The 11,271-nt window shown below is 40.3% G+C and overlaps 1 protein-coding gene across 1 annotated transcript; it reads right to left on the reverse strand.

Annotated features, from left to right (window-relative positions):
- Positions 1-723: 723 nt before the first annotated feature.
- Positions 724-10,156, reverse strand: PRL (prolactin). Its single transcript, XM_008164474.4, has 4 exons — positions 9,989-10,156; positions 7,801-7,908; positions 6,035-6,214; positions 724-915 (listed from the first exon to the last, which is right to left on the reverse strand). The coding sequence occupies exons 1-4, from the start codon at positions 10,136-10,138 to the stop codon at positions 724-726; spliced, it is 630 nt and encodes a 209-aa protein (XP_008162696.1). The 5' UTR covers positions 10,139-10,156.
- Positions 10,157-11,271: the final 1,115 nt, after the last annotated feature.

The following is an 11,271-nucleotide window of genomic DNA, read 5'->3' on the forward strand; positions in this document are numbered from 1 at the left end:
GCTCAACCTCAGTGTGTCAAGTTGGGTGCCCAAAAATGGAAGCACCCAAAATTAGTGGAGACAATTTGTCCCTTAACTTTTCTTAGCTTCTGCTTCCCTACTTGTACAATGCAGGTAATACTAAATGCGTACTTCTTAGTGCTGTTGTGAGGACTTAGTAATGTTTGGAAAGTGGGAGGATTAGGATTGGAATGGAGGACCACCTTGCTTTCCAGTGCTGAGGTTAATCCTCTAGATTACATCCCTTTAATTTTAGGAGTAGGATGTGGGAGGAGGGAATTAGGACAGCCCATGTTGTGCATTAATAACTGGAGATGGAGACCCAAAAGGAGAAGCTCCTGTTGCTAAAGATTTAAGGCATAGCAACCATTTTTCCTGCACTGATTCAACTCACATATTTATGAATTTTGGTTTTAGTAATATTTTTATTTGTATTTGCATGATTTGGTTATCACTGAGATGCCAGTAGCTGAGATAAGTAGACAGTACAGTGTATTACTACAGTACAAGGGATTTATGATAAAAGTTTTTAAACATTGAGATAAACAACATTATTGGTTGCAGCCAGAAACCATGCAAACATGCATAAATGTTATTGGTGATCTTTATACAGCACAATGTAATTTCTCAAAAAGTTTGCAACAAAAAATGGCAAAGCAACAAGAAGGCCTCTTTGAACGATTTAGTTATATCATTTCAGAGAGGGATGGGCCTAGGGAATACTTAACAGTTGCTATCATGGATAAGGCGACATTTTAACAGCTTCAGGTAGTTGTCAATTTTGTGGGAATCCCTACGCAGGCAGTGCAGCAGACTGTAAAAGGCAAAGAGACGGGAGTCCTCATCTGCCATTTGCAGGGATGGGAGACCTGACCACCTGGAGTAGACTTCATTTTCTATTTCACCAGGATGAACCTAATCAAAAGGAAACAAAGTGATAGTATTTCATTGACAGCACTACTAGGCTAAGCTATAGAAGCTAGGGAATCAGACAAGAGAGTTCTAGGTAAAGCACCAAAGAGCCAAGTAATGCTTGCCTTGGGTATGCTGTCTAATTGATTAAAGCTTGTAAAACTCTGGTTTACATTATGGTCCCAAAGATCTTGCGGGCATGACACACCCTAATGTATGGAACATTAAATCTGTACCTCAAAATAATGCTACATTATATTTCTATGTGTATCTATATGATTTTGCTATCAGTCTTTCACTAAAAGTTTGCTCTTCTACAGTATATACAGTGCTTATCTGCTCTAATGCCTGATGGAATCTGGTTTCATAACAAAGACATTCCTTCCATCATTTGCAGCCCTGCCAGTGGCATTGCCTATTGGTTCAATCTGCCTTTAAGTTTTCCTGGGCAGGTGGATGGATCTGCTCTTGGGAGTTCTTTACATGTGCCCCCCTCCCAGCTTTGTCTCAGCCCTTCTCTGAGACAAAGACTCTGGTATGGACAGCCTCAGAAGTATGTTAAAGACAGAGACCGACATCATGAGTGCTTCTTCATATAAATATCCACTTCTACAAAGCAAATACTGGGGTCCAGTACAACATAAGGGGGAAACCATACGTGATACAGTGACATCTGATAGAAGATTGAGTAAAAACTCGTGTAGTCAGTAAGCATCTAAAATAAAGACTGGTTAAACTCTCCTCATTTGGAAGAGGCTTTCATCTATTTTCTCTTGTCAAGAAAAACTATACCTAATAGCAGGAAGATCACCTGTTCTTATCACCACTTGTGAAGCTGATTCAACCCTCCTGTGAAAACCAGTGGGGAACAACTACAAACCAAGACTGCCTATGGCTGTCTCTGTCTGGACAAGCTATTGGCCACACTGCAATAGTCTTGCCGGTGGACAAGAAACCATGACTTGACACTACTGATCTTTCCAACCTGATCTCTAAATCTGTTCCTAGAATGAGAACATGTAAGAAGACGATTCTAGCAGCACCTGATTTCCGCTGTTATCTTGGACCTCTTCCTGCAGGTTTTACACATGGATGTGGATGGAGATGTCTTGGCTTTAATTGGGGGATGCAGTTGGGGTCATGAACAAAGTCAGGTTGCTGTCTAAACAGACTCCAAACTGAGAGAATAAGACCATGTTTTGTGTGTGCTGTAGTAGAAGTTGGTGAATACTGTGAGCACCTCTTAAGGATGTTCAGCTGTTTAGAGCTTGACCAAAGCCAGTGAAGTCTGAAACTTTGTAAAGTCCAGTTCAGCTACTGATTGATTTATTATCAGAGGGGTAGCCGTGTTAGTCTGAATCTGTAAAAAGCAACAGAGGGTCCTGTGGCACCTTTGAGACTAACAGAAGTATTGGGAGCATAAGCTTTCGTGGGTAAGAACCTCACTTCTTCAGATGCAAGTCTTGCCACAGGACCCTCTGTTGCTTTGATTGATTTATGGGATCTGTCAGAGGCCCCATTAAACATAAACAAACTTGAGCTGCTTTTAGTCAGGAAAGCTTTCAATCAGTTACTCATAACTCATATACAGGTTCTGTCAGACAACAGCTACGTTGTCTAGCCTTACCAAACTAAGGGGGGAGGGACTTTCTCATAATGCTCAGGAACCAGAGCCAAGACAGAGAGGAGGACACCTCTGCAATGAAAGATTCCATGTTTATTGTCAGGGAATTCTTGCAAAATGCAAGACTTCAAGAACAGACTCTTAAACACCTCTTTTCCTGTTTGGAGAATTGTAAGCAATACTATATATATTACTTACAAAATATATATATGTTAAAAATATTATTAAGGTTGCAAAGTCAAGCACTCCAATATAAGGAAATGCCAGAATTAAGGTTCCCTCCTTGTGTGTGTGGATTATGATACAGTCTTTAATTACATGATCACAAATTACTTTTTCCACAGAGTACCTACCTCATTCAGTGCACAGGATGGACAGCACTCAGTGAACCACTATTCAATATTTTATTTTCCCTCATTGCTCAATGTGTGACCTAGGCCTTATTTACTGCACACTATTCAAATCCTGCTCTGAAGAATGAATTATTTCCTCATGGTATCTGAGTGTTTCACAAACATTAATGAATTTATTTAATATTTATTTTGTTAATATCCCACTTTACAGATGGGAAACTGAGGAACAGAGAGATTAAAGTAAAAAGTATCCACTAAATGTGGGTGCTAATCCTCTAGTTCAAAAGGAAATATATTCTATGGCTGTGTTATACAAGAGGTCAGACTGGATGATCACAATGGTCCTTTCTGGCCTTGGAATCTGTGAGACCTCTAAGACCTGATTTCTCAAAGTAAATAAGGCAGGGATCCCTTCAGACAACAGCCTCTTTCTTTATCCAACCCTGATTCATCCCAAGAGCAGGTCCAATGTGTGCATGGAATGAGGCAGGAGTACTGTGGAAAAAATAGTTTGTGATCATATAAGTAAAGACTGTATAATAATGGATAGGCACAGTGGGGCTGAATTAAGTTTGCACAGGCTACCTTCATCTGTCATTTCCTAACTTTTGAGAGTTTGACTTTGCAACCTTAATAATGTCCTTTTAGTGCAGTTTTTGTGCGTGTAATTTCCTAGGTTTTTAAAAAATAAACTGAAAAAACAGAAATTCCCTCATGCGATATCATATTGACACCCACATAGGACATTTGCAGAGTTGGAATCTTTAGATTCTCTACAGAGACCCCTGCCACTTGAGCCAACGGAGTAAATGATGGCAGTAGTAGGTTGTCATCCTCTATGTGAACCAGTACTATAAGGGGATGAAACTCTCTGCCAGAGGGTTTCACAGATATTTGCTCTCAGGAGAGGAATGGTTAGATTCAGGGATCTTGAATTCCTTTCCAGGCTTTGGAGAGATGTGTTCTCTAGTGGCCACAAAGTCTTCTTCCTGTTTTTCCCCAAGCTTGACTCCTTCTGCTCTTTCCTCTCCAGCCTGTCTGAGTCTCATTTCTCCTCATGTAGCCAGTCCCAGACTCCCTTACTCAGGTTTCTCATTCCAGTACCAGTTCCCCACTCTTGGCTCCTCATCCAATTTATCTCTCTTCCTCCAAGGCTTCCAGTCAGCCCCACACATCCTGTCCACTCTGGCTACCAGTCAGTCTCCTCTGACTCTTCACCCACTCAGTTCCCAGTGCTAGTGTCCTTGCCCAGCCAATCCCAGTCTCTTCCCAAAACTCCTAGTCCCAGTTCTCTCCCCCATGCCAACTCTCCCAGTCTTCACTCCCCAGGCTCCTTGTCCCATTCTACTCCCCCATCCCCACCAGTTCTGGATTTTATCATCTCTACATTCGATTAAGGCACCTTCTGCTTTCATTCTGCCTGGGACGAGCATGAGAAGCACTGAGTGCACAGGAAAGACAGACTCACTGCTCTCAGTTCTGGTGCCTGGATCCAGACTCATCACAGCCTGGAGCAGCCAGGAACATCAATTGCAGGGAAAGTCCTTCTCGGGCCCCTGAAGCCCCAGGCTGGAGCATACTCAGTTCAGATGGAATGTTTGGGGAATTAAGCTGTAAAGCTGTAACAAGTCTCTATTGAGCATGTGTGAACTGCAAATTTTCAAAGGCTTATCTCTTGGAGCAATTTGGGTGAAGCTTCAGGTGGAGGCAAAGGCCACCCACCTGTCAAATTTCAGGTTGCTACTCCAAAATATGAGGCCATCTAGAATATTTTTCCCTAGCTTTGTTCTTGGAAATGACTCAGCCATTTTGGTTGAAATTTTCCAAATAATCCAGCCTGAGGCAGATACCCAGCATGGGAAATTTCAGCCCAAATAGGTAGTTTGGCAAAGTTATAAGCAACTGGAAACAGGGTCTTATAATGGGAAATGTTGTGTACCTTAATAATAGTCGATGCTATCATCTCTAGTACATATATGGGCTATGCATTTCTGCATCACAATCATTCCATTACTAGAGTAAAGCCTCTTGCATAGTGGAAACTTTTGCCAGGAGGCATCGTTAGGCCTGGCATAATCTTAGATACAAGTGAATACCCATTTGTGGAGGAAAAAAAGTTCTCCTTCCCCTCTAATAAACAGAATGAATTGTTCTTAAAATTAAAAGTAATCTGACTTTCTAGCCTCTTTAGAGAAATATAAAGATGATTAAAAATTAGGCAAAGGATATTAACACAGCATCCACAAACCACCTCACAAGGTTAAGACAGCACACATTTCAAAGATTAATCATTGAGTATAAAAGGAAGCATGCTACCGTCTAGTTATAATAATTCTGCTTGTCAGTGTTGTAGCATGTGTTGGACGTAGCAGGATCTTTTTGTGTCAACTGTTTGTTTATAAAAGGTGATCCCTTCCTTCTGCCTACAGATAGACACCAAAACTGTAGGGCAATAAAAGCATATAATTTCTTAGGGTACATCTATACTTACCCGCTGGTTCGGCGGCAAGCAATCGATCTTCTGGGATCGATTTATCGCGTCTAGACAAGATAAATCGATCCCGGAAGTGCTCGCCGTCGACGCCGGTAATCCTGCTCTGTGAGAGGAGTAGGCGGAGTCGACGGGGGAGCCTGCCTGCCGCGTGTGGACCCACGGTAAGTACCTTTAAGTTTGAACTAAGATACTTGGACTTCAGCTACATTATTCACGTAGCTGAAGTTGCGTATCTTAGTTCGAACTGAGGGCTTAGTGTGGACCAACCCTTAGTGGCCAAAAGGGAAGGAATTAAGGCATTGCTTCTTTAATGGGCAACATTGTGGGCCAGATTCTCAATTACAATTCAGCCTCTCATCTAGTGCCTCTTTTGTGATGCAACACCGGCAGACCCAGGTCCTGCTCCAACTGCACCCTCCCCTGGTGTAGGGATGTGTTCAGGAAGGATGGAAGCTAAGCTATGCCATGCCAATCTTCATAGGGTCCCTTTAGGGACAGCACATGTTTGGAATCAGTTAGAGCAGATGAGTCCTGAGAATCCCTCCCACTCCATCTCCATCCCTCTCCTGCTCTGAACAGAGGGAGCCTACTCCTGTATGTGGCTTCCAGGGAGCTTTGAACTAGGATATCAAGGCCCTAATGCTCACCTACCTGTCCAACTATTTTCTCCATTCCTTCTAGAAGACGCTTGTTTTGTTCCTCAATCTCCACAGCCTTCCAGAGGATGGTATCTGGAGCTTCTTTGATACTTTGCACTTCAGAGACCAGGTGGAGCAAGGGATCATTCCAGGAGCGCAGTACTCCGAGCACTAAATTCAGTAGGTCTTCATGCTATTCATCAATGTTAAGAAGATGCAGTTAAAGCAAAAAGACTGTATGAAGGTAACATGAGGAGGCAGTGCTGTATTCAGGTTAGAGCAGTGGTCTACGACTGAGGGAACCTAGATTTTATTTCTAGCTCTGTCACTGATTTGCAGTGTGCCCTTTGGCACATCACTTGTCTTCTCCATATATTTCAGTTCACCCCTCTGCGAATGGTGTATTCATGTACATACAATCAGTTATTATTAACAATGTGTTAAAAGAGAATTGGATGAATGGATAAAATACTGTAAATACAAAATATCACCAAAATTGTCTCCACAGTATATTGTATAATGAGAGTGACTAGGTTTAGCCTCTGTGAACGGAATTGCATTTAACTTGATAATTAGCCATTTTTTAATGAGACAGATTTAGAAGTCTGGTGGGATCTGAAAAAAAATCTCAGCACCGAATAGAAGATACACTCTGGGGTAGGCCACTTAATGCCTTTTATAAAGGATTTCTACTGTCTACAGAGCATAGTAAACATACCCTGTCATCTTCCTCATCCCCTTTGAAGAGTTTTGCTTCCAGGGAAAGTTCTTCTCTTTAGAAACTTTCACTGCTTGGGGTTAGGTGGAAGCTCAAAAAGCTTTTGCTCTTTTGGGGGTGCTCCTAACTATTCTGCGGCACTAGAAACCTTTTAAAGTTGACACATGGGACTTATATTCTGCATCTGCTCCTGTGCTTAAAGAAAGAGAATTTGTAACCTATTGCATAATATTCTAAAAGGAGGATCTTGGGATTGCAAAACTCGGACTAGGGTGCAACTGGGAAAACATCAAACTCTGGTGTAACTCTTTGGTGACTAAGCTTGCACATTGTCCTCTCCAAAGCATTTCCAAGGGCTAAAAGAAGGTGGACATACACATCTCTGTTTACGGCTGCCATCGTAAAATGGAGAATACAGAATTTAATGTGGCAATATCCAACATGACTCTCTTTACAAGTTGTTTGATTGTTACAATTACCTTGTGTTGTTAAAGTCTCTGTATCTGAGTGATGATGTGGCCACTTCTTATCTGGTGGCTATTGCATGGTTATCTATTTAGAGTCTGTCAACTGCTACAGTAACTATAGAGCCAACAGCATAGTACCTACTGTATTTATGCATCTCTTTGACTACTGATGCCCGCTTTGCTCCTTCCCGTACCTTTATTATTATCATGCTTAATTATTATCTAGTTGTATTAAAGTAATGCCCAAAGGCTCCAATGAGAGTGCTATACAGATATAAAGAAAGACTTGGCCTCTGCTTCAGAGAGTTTATAATGTAATTTGAAACAGTATGCAGTAACTGAATGTAACATACAAAGAGAGGGAGACTGAGAGCAAAAGGAATAAGATTGTTTCTTTTATAGTACATATATTGAAACTGAATATCTGTAAGAATTTTCATCAGTATTTGACATTTTCTACTTTTCTTTTCCTTGCATTTGATTTTGAATTAACTGTTTTATCTCTTTCAACTAGCTGTGACCTAGCCATCTCTAAATTCACTATTGCCTCTCTCTCCTCCTTTCATTCTGAAATAGGTTAAAAATGAGACTCACGTGAATCTGCTGAGCTTGCTCCTTGTCTTCAGGAGTGGTTAGGGAGGAAGTGTGGCAGCCATTAATGGCCTTTGTAATAAATCCCCGACCTTGAGCATAGCGCTCATCCTGTGGATCAACAACAACATGCATTTATGAAATAAATAAATAAATAGTTGAGTCGTGGCTCAGATATTCTAAAGGAAATTAAGTAGGTATTTTCCCTTTGGTTTCATCTCTGCATGTGCTGTGTTTGTCCAGCCACTATATAGAGAAGTAGTTGGGATTAGATTCTTTTATTTGAGTTGATATGACCTAAAACTGTGGAAGGAAAATACACTTCTACCCCGATATAACGCGACCCGATATAACACGAATTCAGATATAACGCGGTAAAGCAGCACTCCGGGGGGCGAGGGCGGAGGTGCGCACTCCGATGGATCAAAGCAAGTTCGATATAACGCGGTTTCACCTATAACGCGGTAAGATTTTTGGCTCCCGAGGACAGCGTTATATCAGGGTAGAGGTGTACTTTCTGGGATTAGATTCCTGCACAGAATCTGTTTAGAAGGGATAAGTCCTATATTTTAGTATAGTGGTTCTTACAACCCTTCCTGGTGGTCTGAAAAACTAAATCATTTTGAGAATCAAATAGTAGGGGATTTGGAGATCTAGATGTGTGTGAGGAGAATATTTCTTATAAAGTGGTCCACTGAATGAATTATGTTGATATCTTTTTTCTACCTTACAATTTTGAAGTTGTTTAAATATATTGTGATAGGAATGGGAGTTTCCTCAAATATTCCAGATGTAACTGGCCTATGGCTTGCTTATGGCTCTTTATAACTGGCCTTCCAAAAGAATAATCTTGTTCAGTATATTTCACTGGAGATAATTTTTCTACTTCCTCCTCTCCCTCCCAAACTGTCTTATTAATAATTTTCAAATATTGGCACCTATACTCTTGCCATCAAATTTTATATCAAGCATGTATAAACTCAGCAGTCAGTGACTGAAAGCCTGCACATCACTGAGTCTAGAAGGAATAGAGTAACTTGATGTCTTTGATATCTGAGTTTGTATTCAGTCAGTCCAGATCCAATCTTTCTGAAAAAAGGGTCAGTTTAATGAGACCTGGTACAGTTTGCTTATGTCCTAGGAAAATGTTTAATGTTGTTTGTAGAAAACTAAATGTCCAGTCCTATGGAAAAAAAAGTATGTGATCATGTAAAATTAAAGACTGCATCATAATAAGGCTTGGCAGAATTTGATTTTTCTTTTTTTATAATTTCAATGGATAATATCTATGGCTATTTTGAAACATTTTATTAGCTATTTAATAGTTGTGGGAAATGAGTAGGTCAGATGATGAGGAGGGTCAGACAATAATTGTTTAATGACAGTAGATGCTGAGATTCAAAAGGTTAAAGCTTTATAACTGTTAAAACACAAATTGTCAGCACCACATATCAAATATAGAAACTAAATATCCTTAAAGCAAACTCTAATAAATTCTCAAGCAGCATGTTTATTACTTTACCTATCTGTACCATTTTGATTATTGTCAATGGGAAATGTTCGTTGGTTTATGTGTACGGTGAAATACACAACGTACTGACATTTACCAATCCTTCCAAGCCCAATCCTCATGTTATGATAAGGGGGATGAATTAAGGTTGAAAAGGCAACCTTCATTCTGGTATTTCCTAGCTTTTGAGTGCTCGAGTTTTCAACCTTAATGTTCCTTTAATGTAGTTTATTGTGCAATTTCATAGGTCTTTTTGAAAAGCAAACTGAAAGAACAGAAATTCCTGCACGTAGCACCTTATTGACACCCACTTGATTCATCAGCAGGGTCAGACAGAACCTTTAGCTCCACCACACAGACCTCTGCCACTGGACCTAGTGGAGTAACTCATAGCAGTTGTAGGTTGTTACTTCTGTGTGGACCAGCGCTGGAGGGGAATGACAGACGTTGCCAGTGGGTTTCACAGATATTTGCTGACCGCAGAGGTATGCTGAGACTCAGGAATCTCGAGTTCCATTCCAGACTCTGGAGGGAGCGTGCTGTAGTGGACACAGACACTACTAACCTTGTTTCCCCAAGCCTGAACCATTTCATATTGCTAAGCTCCACTTGTGTGTTTTTTTTTTAAGTATTGTACTGCAGTTTCTGTCAAGTCTCACTCATAAAAAGCTGAGTACTTACAAATTCGTTGAACATTTCTGAGGAGAGGGAGTGGATGTAGTGTGAGAGTTTAACTGCACGATCAAAAAGATTCCCAAGGGAGACCTGACAACCAACAGACCCACTTGGACAGATTGGCAATGAGGTCACACCTTTCTTTGACAGGAACATGTTAGATACCAGCAGAACCACCAGCAGCACACCTATTCAGGTTTAAAACAAAAAACAAAACGCAGATATATGGATTTAGAAGGCGTTGTATAGCAGAAACTATCACAATTTTTTAGGAAACAGTGTTCCCTGTGTTACAGTATACTGCACTCTCTACTGTCTCTTACCACTGCACCTGCCTTCATTATACAGCAATAAGTGGGGAAAAATCAGCCTTCCCCACTTTGTAAATATAAATACATAATTATATTTTCATAGATACATAGTTGGAAAAGTCGGTTGCTCCCTTTTATTTTTCTCCCAGCCCTCCACAAATGTGCTTTTCTTCTTTGCAAATGTTTGCAGTTTTTAAATTAATTTTGAGGGAGGGTGGTTATGTCACTCTCTAAAGATTTTGATTGTCCTGGGAATTCCCTCAAAAGATTTCCAGCAGCTGTGCTGTTTAGCAATTTGAGTTTAACCCTAAAGTGCCTACTGCTAACAAAACCCATAGTGTACTTCAGTCCCTTTCTGATCTTTTGAAGCTTTTACAAAGGACTTCTGAATGTCTTACAGACAAAACAGATCTGGTAAAACTTTTAACATTAACTTGACAGAATCAGTTTTCTACCCAGTGAAATAAAATATGCGCATAAGTACAGTGAAATCTTTAAAAAAAATAATACCTGATAAATTAATACATTGGTTCAAATATTAGTATCCCATGCAGCTAGAGGTAGAATTCCCTCAGAAAAATGACTTGATAAATATACTGTTTTATCAAATGTATTCATTTTATGTGTGCCAAACTAAAATATACCCAATAAAACAGAAGAACCCCCTTTATATCATCTATTAAAGGAATAGCATGTAGTTCAGCAAGTTTCTCCCTGGCTCTGAACTCAAGAAAAATTCATTTTATCTACACAACCAATATAATGCAAACCCCATAAACAATGTGCACTCAAAATGCTGCAGATAGAGGAGTGTGTTGGGAAAGAATCAGATGGTGAAGGAACATTAAGACTACATGGCTCAAGAGATTGGGATTAGGTTACAGGGCCATTCACTGGTAAATCCCTAGTTTGATTCTGGACAACGTAGGTAATGACTGAAAGTCATTGCTTTCTGACAGCTATTCAGTGTTTTTTGTG

The sequence above is a fragment of the Chrysemys picta genome, chromosome 2, assembly GCF_011386835.1.
Source record: "Chrysemys picta bellii isolate R12L10 chromosome 2, ASM1138683v2, whole genome shotgun sequence".
Taxonomy (NCBI): Eukaryota; Metazoa; Chordata; order Testudines; family Emydidae; genus Chrysemys; species Chrysemys picta.

Excerpts from the sequence above, each read along its gene's own strand:
- PRL (XM_008164474.4), bottom strand. The coding sequence starts at position 10,138 with ATGTTCCTGTCAAAGAAAGGTGTGACCTCATTGCCAATCTGTCCAAGT. Across the intron at positions 6,215-7,800 it reads AGCAAGCTCAGCAGATTCAC|CATGAAGACCTACTGAATTT; the intron begins GTGAGTCTCATT and ends ATTGATGAATAG. Across the intron at positions 916-6,034 it reads TGGAGAAAATAGTTGGACAG|GTTCATCCTGGTGAAATAGA; the intron begins GTAGGTGAGCAT and ends CCTTTTGATTAG.